The sequence below is a fragment of the Tyto alba genome, unplaced genomic scaffold (assembly GCF_018691265.1).
Source record: "Tyto alba isolate M040663 unplaced genomic scaffold, T.alba_DEE_v4.0 Super-Scaffold_44, whole genome shotgun sequence".
NCBI classification, from domain to species: domain Eukaryota; kingdom Metazoa; phylum Chordata; class Aves; order Strigiformes; family Tytonidae; genus Tyto; species Tyto alba.
Genome location: NW_024881320.1, coordinates 1,326,036 through 1,340,033, shown reverse-complemented (window position 1 = coordinate 1,340,033; position 13,998 = coordinate 1,326,036). Strand labels below are relative to the sequence as shown.

General features: G+C 58.5%; 1 protein-coding gene across 3 annotated transcripts in view; it reads left to right on the top strand.

The window, feature by feature from the left end:
• Positions 1–13,998, top strand: part of SEZ6L (seizure related 6 homolog like) — a 47,719-nt gene that overhangs the window by 18,435 nt on the left and 15,286 nt on the right. For all 3 annotated transcript variants that reach the window (XM_042805457.1, XM_042805456.1, XM_042805455.1), the window contains exons 2-3: positions 9,898–10,599; positions 10,842–10,975. In XM_042805457.1, coding sequence (XP_042661391.1) covers positions 9,898–10,599; positions 10,842–10,975 — 836 coding nt within the window. The remainder of the gene's footprint in view (positions 1–9,897; positions 10,600–10,841; positions 10,976–13,998) is intronic.

The window sequence follows — 13,998 nt, the reverse complement described above, 5'->3', positions numbered from 1 at the left end:
TCTAAAGCAGTTCGGAATCTCCCCAGGTCCATGGGAGCCTCTTTGGCATCAGGAAATTCATGGAAATGGAAGGAAAAGTGCCATGACCCCATCCCACCCCGGGAGCCCAGTGCCCAGCTGGGTTCCCTGGCCTGAGCCCAGCACAGAGCCCAGCTCCAGGGCAGGATTGCATCAGCAAGGAAAGGTGCTCATTAGAACTGGGGTGCTGCAGATGAGGTGGCACCCGAGGACTGCCCAGGAGGGATGCCCACAGGAACAGGAGGCAGATAGGTCCTGAAGCTCCTTGACCTCTGCTGCAGCCTCCTCCCGAGCAAAGCCTGGGCATCTCTCTGCTTCTGAATTAGCTGCCTATTATTTGCTCTCTGGGACAGCTCTGGTGAAGGCAGGCTGGGCTGCTCCATCCGCTGCAGCCAGCTCTGGAGCCCCACGCACTCCAGAGCTTATTTTTAAGAGCTATGCACTTTGCACAAGCACTGGGAATCACTGCAGGGTACTCTTACCGCCCTTGAAGGCACAACACCCGTGTCTTCCCAGCGAGCAGGGGAGTCTCAGGGTTCCCCCAGGGCAGAAGGACCTGGGCACCAGCACCGCTCCTGCATCCCCTGCACCGCACTGGGCACCAAATCACAGGGGAATTATTTTCTATTTTCTCCAACTGCGATATGAACACTTGGATGAAAGCCATCCCCGAGCCTCCCCCCTCCTGCCTCGCCAGTTGTAGGTGGCATGAAACCACCTTTACCCAGGAGAGCGGCTCAGAAACACCCGATGCGACGGGCAGATACTGCTCTGGCTGTGTTTATCTACACTCCCACATGGATGACTCACCGATGATCAGATTGCTACTATTTTATTTGCTTACAGGTTGAACTGTCAGGATGCTCTTCAGGAAAACTTCTTTTCCATTGGAAAAACTTAATTTGCTGAAATTGTAACCGCAGGAAAGAGCGGGTTTCACATCTCCTGTTTGGAGGCAGGTGGCCATCAAGGCTGTATTGGTCTGTTTTGACATTCTGAAAATGAAAGACTGTTTTGATTCAAGTTTTTCTGCTCTTCAAGATTTAAGGCAAAAGCCTTCTAAAATCTGAAACCAAACCAAAGCATTTCCAATCCATCACACCGGAGTGTTTTGACGGACCCAACCTGCTTTTTTTCAGATCCTTGGTTCCCACTCAAACTGTCTATATTTTTCTCCCTCATGGTGAAATCTCTATGGTGGGTGCTGGATATCAGCATGGGACGGGGGGCCTGGGAGAGCACGATGTGCTCAGAGCCCCTGCTGCCCCTTCCCACCCACACAGCCCTGGGATTGCATCGGAGACAGACCTCAAAACCCCTCCTTTACCTGAGGTCTGGATCAGCCCCGTGTGAACTGGCAGAAGGAGATTTTGGATTTAATTAGCAGCATGCACCGTCCTGAGCTGCCGTGGTGTGCAGAGGGCCGGGTTGGAGGGCAGGAGCTCTGCACGCCAAACTCAGCCCCGGGCACCCCTGCCTCTGCCTGCAGGCAGGCAGCGAGCTCTCCCAGCCCGGCACGGCTGCCTGCGGGTACACGGTACAGCCCCCCTGCAAGTGCTCACGCCCCCCACCCCATGCAAGCACGATCCAGTTTCCCCCACTGCGGTCAGTGGTAGCCCCTGCTGACCCTCCTCCATCAACCTGGCAGTAATTGGTAATTCTGGGGGTTCAGCCTGCTCACCCGCCGTCGGGGGCTGTCGATTACCTCTCTGCACACACTGCAGGCTTCGTGGAGATAAAGGAAGATGCCTCTATCTTTGGGAAGGCAGATTGTGCCTAATCAAAGCGGCCACAGCATCCTACAACCCGAGCTGCAGCGGAGGCTGCTGGGCTCTGGGTTAATGGCAGAATGGGCGCAGCAGCACAGGGTGCCCCGTGCCAAGGGAGGGCACAGTGCTGGGAGACCTGCCCGAGCACCCTGGCCTTGGCATTCTGCTCATCGGAGCCTGGGAGGAGGGAGGCTCTGCTCCAGAGCTCATCCCTCACGTCCCACGAGTGGGGCTGGCCAGCCTGCAGAGGCAGTTATGCTCATTATGGCTATTGATTGCCCTGTTTCACCTGCCGATGGAGCCCACGGCAAGGCCAAGATGAACGGTCAGTTGGGGTTCATTGCTCTGCTCAGTCCCCTCTCCTCACAGCCTTGGTCCCTGCTGCGCCATCCATCTCACCTTTCCGAGGGCCTCACTCAAGGAAGGGAGCACAATAAGAAATTGAACCATACTCTGCCAATAAATCAAGGTAGCACCTTTTAAAAAGAAAACTTATTGCCTATCCCCAGCTGGCTTGGAGGAGTAGGTCTGCTGGCACAAAGCATCCCTGGGCATCTCTGTGCCAGGGCAGTGCCACACACGGTGCCCAAGCACCCCCACTTTGAAGACACACACCCCGCCCCCCCCCCCCCAGCCCCAGACCTCACCAACGCACAAGGGTCAGGGTCTTCACAGTCATCCCTGCAGCAGGGGCTGCAACACCTCCCTGCTCCCGAGCAGCCCGTCCCAGGGGCAGCCCCCCCACAGGGCAGGGGGGCTGTGCTACAGGCAGCTCACCCCAGAGCAGCACCACACCTCAGCACCATCCCCTGACTTCAGGAAATCCCCACAGCACCCTGTATTAGAAGCTGAACCTTCATCCCTACTCCTCAGCAGCCCCACATATAAACCAAGCCTAGCCACCTGGGCCTGGCTTTATTGCAGAGTGGGGTCAGCTGCTCCCACAGCCCCTTAAAGGGGGCTTGTTCCCAAGAGCAGGGCACCCCCAGAGCTGGCACGGTGCTGGGGGGGTGCAGGATCAGTCCCAGCTCTCGAGGGGTGTGTGTGTGTGTGTGTGTGTGGGGGGGGGGGGGCTCGGGTGAGGCATCTGCAGCAGAAGCAGCTCGGGGCAGGATTAGCCAGTCCCAGCACATTGTCAATCCGCCTAAGCCCGTCACACAGGCAGAGCACGGGGGCTGAACGCCACCATTAATAGCATCCGTATAAGCTTCTCAGGGTTTCTGGTATAATCAGATCGCTAAAACCTTCAGGACGGTAACTACTGAACTCGAGCAATCAAGCTGCCATCCGCCGGCAGCCTGGGAGCGGGCGCTCGCAGCGAGGCAGCGATACCATCGGCATTAGTAATGGGAACCTGGCGATACAGCTACTCATGGTTTAGCTCTTTCAGGAGCGCGGCAGCAAAATGAGTGCTTTATGATTATTTCAGCATCCTTTTATCAAGCATTTGCAGTTCCCTAATTCCTCTAAGCCCCTCTGGCTGAGATATCGGCAGCAATCAGATTTGCCCGGCTGTCTCCAGCCGCAGCACCTCTGGAGCAGCACAGGCGCGTCCGCCACCACGGGACACGGCCCCGGCTGGGGCTGCAGGGGTCCCGGGGACCCTCTCTCATGGGGGTGGAAGCTTTGGGGCTGGGGAGGCCATGGCGAGTGGGTCCCTGCACCGTGGGGGGCTCCAGTGCAGCGTGACCCCGGGAAGGGACGTGGGGACCCGACGTGCCCCAGGGGCTGCCCAGACCCGCTGGCAGGGTGGCTGCGCCGAGAGCTGCTGGTTTTCCTGCGGGCTGGAGCTGACATTGCAGAGATCTCGGTCACTGGGGTTGTTTCTGAGGAGGGGGCTGCTGCCCCCGGGCACCGTCCCCAGGAGCTGAGCTGAGCTCCATCCCTGAGGCTGAGCGCATCCTGCAGCCGAGGTGCTGGCACCAATCCTGCCGTCCCAACGGGGTCTCTGCTGCAGGGCAGGGGGGGGCGGCACAGGCACCAGGCTGCAGTCTGAAGGTCTGATGGCAGGTTTTGTCTGTAAATCCAAGGTCCAGAAGCTGAAAACGTTGTCTCCTGCCGTGCTGGTGCTGAGTTAAAGGCAGAGTCTGGGGGTGCCCCGTGCCCAGGAGTGCAGCCAGGTCCCCCTCAGCGGGGACATGGGGATGCTGGCACTGCGGCCACTGGCATGTGCCATGTCCCTGCCCTGTGCAAAACACAAGCAAGCTGCTTTTTGAGAGGGACCACTAAAAAGCCTGTTTCACTTTTATGGAGAACAAGAGCTGATAGGGTATGAAATTGTGGCAAAGGGGAGAGCTTGAGCTCAAGCTTAATTAGTTTTCTTCCGTTCGCCTGGCCTTGCAATCTCATTCACTCTTTTGCTTAATACATGACACTTCGCTCAGTTAATGTGCCTGGGCCATCACGGCAAATTCCAGGACACAACCTGAAATCTGTCGCTGTGTGCTCACAAATCATGGGCAATAAGCAGATTTATTTCTGAGTAGCAGGAAAACAAAATTCCTCAAAAGAGTGTGATAGACCTATCCTAAATACCAAAACAAAAGGCTGTTTGCAGCCGAAAAAATATTGTCAGAACAACTTGTTGTTCTTTGTATGGGCAGAAGGATTGCATGGGTAACAGAGCGCAGACCACAGGTATGTCGGTCTTGGAGGTCGTTAATTTTTCTCGCTCCAAAAACAAGCTTCAAAGAGGCATTTGTACTCATTTATGTATATTTAAGGATGCTTTTGGTGCCGAGGGCCCTCCGTGAGCAGGTGACAGTGCTGCTCAGGTGGGCGGGTGGCCGGTGCCCTGCAAGCACCCAGGTCGGTGCTGGATCTGGGTGACGGGAGCCGTTTCGGCAGCCCCTGCCCTGCCACCGCTCCTGTCCCGCTGCCTCTGAGGAGCCCCGTGCCACCCCCCCAGCCCCGGGGACAGGGGCTGCGTCCCCTCTGCCAGCCCTGGCTGGTGTGCAGCCCCTGTGCTCCCCGGCGCAGCTCAGCACCGGTGCCCTGCAGAGGAGCGAGTGCTTCCGACGGCGGCTAAGTATAAATCGTGGGGGAGTGAAAGCTGGTTGGAGACGTCCTCCCCGGAGCTGAGCTTCCTTCCCCGGTGTTTACATGCCGGTATCTAGGCAGAGCCCAGAATAGACCTGAAGATGAGCTGTCGTTTTGCATTAAGGTCACTTGTGCTCTAAACTGTCCCGGACGTTTCTGTCCCATCTTTCAGGAGCAGCCTCTCGCGCCAACGCTGCTGCGCAGAGCATGGTGCCTCAGGTGCTGCACCGTGCCCGGGGGGAGCAAGGGCTGTGGGGGCTGCTTGTGGAGGCTTTTGTGGATTTAGAGACACCTTTCCAGTCTCGAACCGCCTGCAGAGTGCTCTTGATCAAGATACAAGATAAACCCCTTGTACATCTTGATAGCATTTACTCTCTCCAGAGCTGGTTTAGCAGATTAGATCAAGGTCAAATGCGATCATCTCTCTTCCACTAGCTCAGTGTCTCCAGATCGATGGGTTGTGGAGAGCAGGATGGATTTTGGCAGCTGGGGAGGGTCCTGCTCCTCCTGCCCAGGTCCCCAGGCGAGCAGTCTGGGGTGGTGGCGGGGAGTATGGGCATCCTGCAGCACTGGGTGACGTTAAACAGCCATTAAATGGTGCCCAGTCCCATGGTGGGAGTGGGCAGCAGAGCGTGAGAGCACCCCAGGCAGCCGTCCCGTGCTGACAACGCTTCCTTCCTGCTGTTACGCTAATAGTTTTGCTACTGCAGCTCGAAGTATATCAGCAGAATTGATGGTAAATCCCTGGTGGTTTCTGAACCACTCCGGTGTCATGGGGTGGGTGGGCTGCCTCACCGTGTGCCCAGGGGTGGGCAGAGGGGCTGCTGAGCCTCCAGCGAGGAGTTCGAGCCACGAGCTCCTGCACAGAAACGCCCTGAAGGTGCTCGGGCAATTTCAAGTCTCATCTCTCACCGTGATTACCCCGTAGCCCTTGGGGGTGGGAGAACTGCCTGCTGCATGCAGGCTGGTATCTTACCAAAGCCCACCTTCATCCTAATATCAAATACAGAAACCTACCGCACTCCTTCCACAAGGATGAGGATACTCAGTTCTGCTTCTCCTGCTCTTTGCTTTTCCCAAAGCCTGGCTCACCCTGGAGAGGCTGTAGGCAGGCGAGCCCACCTCTGCGGGCAGTGACACCCTCCCCGTGTGCCCCCCGGGAGGGAAGAGCTGGTGGTTCCCTTCCCGAGATGGGCACCAGCACGAGTGGGTGGAGGAAAGCCCAGCGAGCAGGGCAAGCAGCGGGAATGGGGCTGTGCTGGGACCACGGGGGGATGTGGGGCAAGCACCGAAGCCTGTGGGGTGGGAGTGGGGGGCCGGGCAGGGCTGGGGAGGCAGCAGGCAGGGCTGGCAGCATCTCGGGGATGTGCTGGAGCACGACGCCGGTTTGGGGGTGGCGATGCAATCTGGAGTTAAGATCGTTAGTCGCTTCTCTTTCTGGTAACGTGGAATATGCCCTTATTAATCACTGATGCCAGGGCCCCCCCTGTGCCTCCATCTCCCTGCTCCAGCCTGGCTGCGTTCTTCACTTCCCTGAAATACACATTTGCCCTTTACAAACTAAAGCATGTTAAGTATCTCATTACAGAATCGCTATACAGAGTGTTTTATTTCATGCTTTGTTAAGGACAGAATCATTTAAATGCATCCTGGCAAAGGATCTAATAAGAAATTAGTCAACTTTCTGAAAGCATAAAATATGGTTTAACGGCAACATCCGTTAAGAATTAGAGTTCTCGTGACAAATAACCTGGGGATGCTGTTTTGCTGTTTCTGGTAACACACACCAGCTTGAAGGACTCAGGTTCCCGTGGGAACAAGCTGACTGTCCCACCATGTCCCAGTAGCCAGTGAGACCTGTCCCTTCCCCTCACCTCCTGAGGCCGTGCCGCCTCCTCCTGTCTGGCAGCCCCATCTCCTCCACAACGGAGAAAACTGTTTTGCTGCAGAGCACTAAAACCGCTGAGCTGAGCTGTGGCCAGAGCAGTGGGAGTGGGAGAGCAGCCGCTGGCCGCAGGCTTGGGCTGGGAGAGGAAGCCTAAAACATCTGAGAGCCCTTCAAAAGTTGTCAGGGACGGAGAGTTGACAGTGGCACTGCCTTGGGGACTGATTCCCCCCCATCACCCCCCAGCAGGATGCCCGTGGACCCATGACAGGATGCCCACGGAGGCTAGGCTCAGCCCGGGGGCAGGATGGAGAGGGAAGCAGAGACACTCAGAAATGAGTGGAGGGTGTGGGGGCTCCCAGGCCCCCCCCCCCCCCCCCCCCCCCCCCCAGCAGCGTGCGTGGAGACACCGAGGCACCCAGCCTCGCTGGGGGAGATTATTCAGAGCTGACACAAGCTGGTGGTTGCAGACGATGTGTGTGAGATGTCTCCTAATGTGCTAAGGGAATCGGCTAATGAATTGGCTGAACCGCTGCTAATTAAGGAATTAATTTTTTAAGTCTTGGGAAGTACAACGGGAGACTCCAGGAAGCCCTTGGTACCTGAGACCAGCTTGCCTGCAGCCGGGGGGCTGGGAGCAGGGAGCAGTGGCTTGGGGATGTCCCGGGAGCCAGAGCCGAGGAGCAGTGCGGGGACTGGCAGCGCCCGCAAGGGCTCCCGGGGGTGGAGCAGAGGGAGCAGCTTGGAGACTGCCCTGGCACAGCACAGAGAGGAGAGGCAAGCTGGCCTGTGAGGGGAAGGCTCACTGCACAGACCTGGGCAAAAATACATCTCCAGCCTCCGACAAGCAGAGTTTGGAACCTCCATCCTTCAGGCTAACTCTCCCAGCCTTTGCCTTTCCCTGGCGTGTTCCCTTATCGTCTGTTCTTGCCAGAAACTGCTTCGATTTTCCGGAAGATGGAGTGAAGTCAACTTTCAGCGGGCTGCTTGTGCCCGTCCCTCCTGCCCCGCATGGGTCCCCCGATGTGTCCCCCGAGGGTGACACCGAGCTGATTTTCCTGCAGAGCGACCGTTTGGAGCAGTGATCGCTGCTTATCCCTGCACAAGCTGCGGCAAGAAAAATAACTGCTCGGCTATAAAGGGAGATGGTTGGGGCATTCATGGCCAGACTCTGCTACCCCATTGCCACTGTGGGTTCCTTTTCTCCCTGGCAATTGTGGAGGTGACAGTGCCGGGGTCCCTGGTCCACCTAGGTGGGTGTTGTCACCTTATGGTGTACGAGCCCGAGTCCTGTAAAGCCGCACACCCAACTAATGCAGGGGCCGAGCGTTAACGCACACCAAGTCAGCTCGGAGTGAGTGCGCGCCTCTGCAGAAAGCAGAGCGGGTACCCGAGTGTTTGCAGGATCAGCACTGAAGCGCGGCACGAGAGGGAAAAACTGTTTGGCACGAACACGCCGGGGGAGCCGCAGCGGGGCCGGGGATCGTGAGCAGCAGAAAAGCAGCCACGCTCTGCAGCATCACTGCCGGCGGTGGGTTTAAGGTCCCCGCTCTGTCCTCCCTGCAAAATCCTCGGGCAGGGTAAGGGGGAGCGTGGCTGAGAGCGGCGTTGGGGTGCCCACGCCGGGCAGGGGGGAGCAAAGCTGGGCAAGCTCATCCGTGCTCGCCTGCTTCCCCATCCTCCGCCCAGTTCTGCCCCGGCGCTCACGCAATAATCTGAGATGAATTTAGGATTCTGTGCTTCGGGCTGAGGAGCTGAGGCAGCCGGTGCCAGCGGAGCCCTGGTAAAGCCGCTGCTGTGGCAGGCTGCACCGCGGCGTGCCCAGCACGGCGCTCGCCGGCTGCGCGGCGGCAAAACCAGTGCTAAGGCATCAGAAGCAGAAGTTGAAAGGCATTAAAATCACAGGGTGATGTAAACAGTGGTTGGACTCTGGGGGAACTGTACTCCCCCGCAGCAATCACCTGGCAGTGGCCCCATGTGTCAGGTTTCCCATCCAAAAGCTCCTTTCTTCCCTTTCATTCCGGTCCTACCTTAATTAGTAGAACTTGAAACGCAGAAAATAAATTAAATTTAACACAAGCATTGTGCTTTTGTTTGAAGTAGCTGCAAAACTAGTTGGAATGAAGTGCCCAGGGTGTGCCAGAGGTTTATTGTGCTTTGCTGGAGTCTGCTTGAGAAAGAAACCCCCCGCTGCCGCTCCAGCCCCCCATTTTGTGGGCATCTCACAGCAGCTCGGGCCCCTTTTCGGAGCAGGTCGGTGCTTCTGTTTGCTGTCGTGAAGAAAAGCATGTGCCCGGGCAGTCCCGGGCCAGCAGCGGGGCTGAGGGCTTGCAGACCCCCATGCCGAGGGCAGAGACCCTGCGTTTCGGGGACTCGGGCTCCAAACCCTCCCAGGGGAGCTGAGGGGGCTGGAATTATGGTCTTTAAGTACCGTGCATTAAAAGCCTTCCCTGGCAACTGCTGTTTCCATGGAAAATGTTGACTCTCTTGCCTCTCCGAGCTTTCTGCGGCGTTTCGCAGAGCCGCAGCGCTGCTTCCAGCTTATTTTACACCGCAGCCCAGCCAGACCCACTGGTGGTGAATAAATCAGTATTTCCTGCAATTAAACTCCCTGGCCGAAGTGCTGGTGGTGTGGCTTTGATTACTCTTTTTTGCCCCGCGCATTGCGTTGCCCAACACAAAAGGTTGGTGGCTGCCTGAGGAGAGACTTTGCAGAAGCGGGTGGTGTTGTGCCGCGGGAGGCTGGAGGAAGCCGGTTAATCGGCGTCTGTTCCCTGCCAGGCACCAGAGTGGGGAAGACAATGGAAAGAGCCGCGGCCTAATCACGCGCTTTGAAATAGCCGTGTTTGCTGATGACAATTGCAAAAATAAAGGCTTTTCAGAGGCCGAGCCAGAGCAACAAACTCAGCAGGAGCGAGTGAACCTCCCTGAACAAGTGACCTCTAGATAAAGAGACCAAATAGCAGCTCTGAAACAGCGAGATAAGGCCACCGAGTTTCAGCAGAAACCCAACTTTCAGGGAATCGGTGCAGGCTCATTATTGCTTTCCCATAATGAGCCCGTTTGGGAGAGCGGCAGGCGTTCAATCAGCCGCAGCTCCCCGGGGGGCTGATTTTGTACCACCAGCACAGCTATAATTTCATGCCCAGAATCACCCGAGTCTCACTTTTCCCTGTTTTTTTGCAGACAGCGGATCAGGGACAGCGCTGGTCCCCGCCAGCCCGGACCCTCTGGCTGCAGATGAGCTGGTGGACAAGGCGGTTGGCGGAGCCGGGGAGCTCGGGCACGTCACTGCCCTCAACCTGCTGCCGGCCGCAGAGGACAGCACCGAGCCGGCGGCGGAGGAGACGACGCTGCTGGTGCAGAGCCACGTCGTGCCAGTGTCCACCGCCGCCCCCGACACTGATGCAAAACAAACTTTCCCTGTTAAGAAAAAGCCACCTACTCTAAAGCAAGTAAATACGGCAAGGAAGCACCCGAGGCCCAAGCCCACCCTGCCAGGGGCCCCCCGGGCTGCTTCCCCCGCCAGCCCGCTGGGCTCCGGGCTCCCCACCGCCTCCCAGGAGCCGCGCACGCCGGCAGAGGCAGCAGCTGGGGTGGGGGGTGTGGAGCAGAGCCCCCCCGAGCTGCCCTGGGGGGGCTGGGCCACCACCAGCCGCCCCGTGCTGCAGATCTCCCCGTCCACCCTGCCGCTGGCGGCCCCTCGGCCCTTCCCGGGTACCACGGGCGATGCCAGCGAAGCTCCGACCGCGGCTCCCACCGGCGTCGCCGTTAACCGGACGAGCGGCACGGGGAGAGAGGCGCCCGGCTCCGAGGCGGAAGAGAGCCAAGAAACCACCACGTCCACCATCATCACCACCACCGTCATAACCACGGAGCCCGCGCCGGGTAAGCCGCACGCGGGGCCGGGGAGCACGGGCGTGGGGGTCCACGGGCACGCATGGGGAGCAGCTCTGCACCCCCCGGGGTCGTAGGGCTGCCTAAAACCTTTTGCAGTTCAGTGGCGTTCGGCTGCTGGAGCAGGGGCCAGGGTGCTGGGGTTCAGGGCAGCGGGACACCCCCGGGGAGTGGGAGGGAGCTGAGCCGTTCCCCTGGGGCAGTCGCTGACAGAGCGTCCCCCCCCCTCCCAGTCCTCTGCAGCATGAGCTTCCACGACCCCGAGGGCTACATCGACTCCACAGACTACCCCCCGCTGCCCCTGCACAGCTACCTGGAGTGCACCTACAACGTCACCGTCTACACCGGCTACGGCGTCGAGCTCCAGGTGAGAAGCACATCCGGGGCTGGGGGGGGGGAGGGAATCACCGTGGCCTGACCCCCCTGCTCAGCAGCAGCAAATGATCCAAAGCACCCACAGCCTTGCGCACGGCTGCCCCGGGCACCTGCACTTGCAAAAACACCCCTTCCCAGGGAAAAAAAAAAAAAAACTAGATTTTTCTTAGGCTGTGTAATAAATGAACTGTATGAAGGAACTGGTACATCCTGAACGTCACCAGGGATCAAAGCATTGAAGTGCCATGCAATTAATTTAACAACGAGGCACTGGCAGGCAATTTGCAAAATACAGGCACTCAGCCTTTGTGGGAAGGGGTGAAGCAGCAGCTCCTCCGCCAGCCGGGAGGTGTGTGGGCAGCCCCGGGGTGCCAGGGTGGGCAGCACAAACCCCCCTCTCTAGCTGCCGCTGGTTTTGATGAACGGCTCCTCCGCCGAAGCAGGGCCACGTGCCTGACAACTGAAGGATAAAAACCGCGCGGACAAGCAGGCGTTATGCAGCAAAGCCCGGCAGCAGCAGGGCTGCGCGCTGCAGCAGAGCCAGGGCTGAGTTTCTGCAGGAAGGCGCCTGTAAATGCTGTGAGGTGGCACGCAGGGGAGCACGGGGCAGCGGGCACCGCCGGCAAACCGTTCCGAGGGTCTGGCGCAGGCAGACGTGTTCCATCAGCTCTCCCCGAACCGCCGCGTCCCGCAGCCTGGCGAGGCTGGGAGCGGGGCTGGGGCCTCGGCACGTTTCATCCATCCACCGTCTCCACGCTCCGGTGTGCAATCTTTTCTTGTTTTTGCGTTTTCCCCGTGTCACCATTGGCATCCAATTAAAATCCATTAACTGTTAATCCAGGCAATTTAGAATGTGCATTAAAAGGAGTAGTAGCTCCAGCGAGCTTGTCCCTGCCGTCCCTCCGGCGGGCACGAGGGGCTGACCTCTGGCATGATGTGGAAGCGAGCCCCGGTGCCGGCAGAGCAGGGCAGCGGCGCGAGGGCGAGCTCTGGGCTGTGTGCCCATCTCAGACACATTTCCGTGGCAGTAACTGTCTCCCCAAATCCGCGGGGTGCTACAGACAGGCTGCTCTGCTGTAAATTTGCCTCCGTCCATAATCCATCAGGTGACACCACTCCTGACCTCACTCCATTCTAAACTGAGATTTTAACGGAGCATAAAATTAGCCTCTCCACAACCCACCCCCCCCCCCGCCCCGAGCTTTGCATTTCGCATTGCTGATGCTTCTGAGTATTTCAGACAAATTAAATCACAACAGCAGGTCTGTGCTGGCTGAGTATGGCCTCGTCTGGAGCTGGCCGAGCACGCACTGCGCAGCTCGTCCAGCAGCGGCTCCTGGGGTGCCCGAAATGCCCGCAGGCAGCCGGGCAGGGCTGAGCCACCCCGGCTGGATGGGCACCGCTGGGAGCTGGAGGAGGATGGGCCCTGGGGTGCTGAGCTCCAGCCCAGGGCGGGCAGCAGCTCAGCAGAGATTCCCAAGGAGGGGAGGGGGCTGCCAGTCCCTGCCCGGCCACCCCAGGGCCCCTCCAGAGGGGACTGATGCGCTCCAGGCAGGCAGCGAGCTCTACAGACGGCTTTTTAACCATTTAGGCAGCAGCAGCAACATGATTTACGTCCCAAGGAAGCTAGAAATCGCATTCATGGCAAGCAAGACAACAGATTTATCCCCTCTCTTTACTTTGCACAAAGAACGGCAGCCACGGTATGTGCTGACGGAGGAGGCAGGCAGCGCGGTACAGGAACATTGTGTTTGCATGCAAACCTGATTTTAAAACAAGTCCGCCCTGGGTGTCATCCCTGACCAGTGGGGCTGGTGCAGAAGGCTCTGGTCCCACAGCTGTGGCACAGCACAGCAGAAGGGCCAGTAAACGTGGGGTCTGGGCTATCTCAAGCCCTTGCCTCCCCACCCAGGTGCCAGGACCCACAGCAGTCCACAGGCAAAGTGTAGGGCGCTGGGGACCATCCCAGCACTGTGCCTCAGTTTCCCCACTTGTAAACCAAGACCCATAGCCTCATTCCATGCTGCTCTCCAGCTTGTACTGTGGGGAGTAATTAGCACAGCCAGGCTGGAAGGTGGCTGTCCTAATTCTGTATTATTTCCTACCAGAAGGGCTGGGGCTGGCGGTGGCGGGGAGGACCGGTGACTGCAGGGATGGCTCACAGCCCCGGGAAGCAGAGGACGGGGTGCACCAGGTGGCCCAGGCGACTGGTGGGTCCCGGGTACCCCAGCTCCTCCCCCCTGTGTCAGCCTGGCTGGGGCAATGCGAATCCCTGAGCAGGGTGGGATGGCTGTTACGCCCTCACCACCCCCCCTCCCCTTGTTTTGCCTGGCGCTGATGGACTCTCTTCCATGGCTTTTTAATTATTACCCATGTACAAGTGCTGTGAGCTTCAGTGGCTCCGAGGCTAATTACATCGGGCAGGTGCTAGAGTAACGCAGTGCAACTTCCTCAGCTGCCTCACCGTGATGTGGGTAATTGGTTAACATTTAAGTGATTTGGATTTAATTCACAGCTCCTGTAATGGAGACGGGCAGGGGAGACTTTGCTGGGTGAGGAGTGGGGTCGAGTGCTCCTGCCAGGATGGTGTGATGCAGAAGTGACTCACGGGGGATTCCTTTTTTTTGTGGAGGTGTGCTGGGGCTGGGCTGGGAGCTCCAGAGGCCAGATCTGGGGTGCTGGTTTGGGAGAAGGCAGGCTGGGGAGCAGAGCTGCGGAGGTGCTGCTTTGCTCTGCCGGGGGGGTGGCCTGGGGAGTTGGGTTGGATGGGCTCTGCGTGGAGCCTTGGGCTTGTGCTTTCCCTTGTCATGAGTGGTGCACGGCCTCAGCAGGTCCTGCTGGAGGCTGGGCATGAGGATGACCTGGAGAGCATGGAGGAAGGTTTCCCCCAGGATTCAGCATGGGGAGCATGAGCTGATCAACTGATGGTGAAGCGCTGCCTCTTACCTCTGTGAACCTTTTTAAAGGCATCTGCAGGAGAAAAGAGAAGCCCCTGGGATAGAAAGGTGCTGGCCC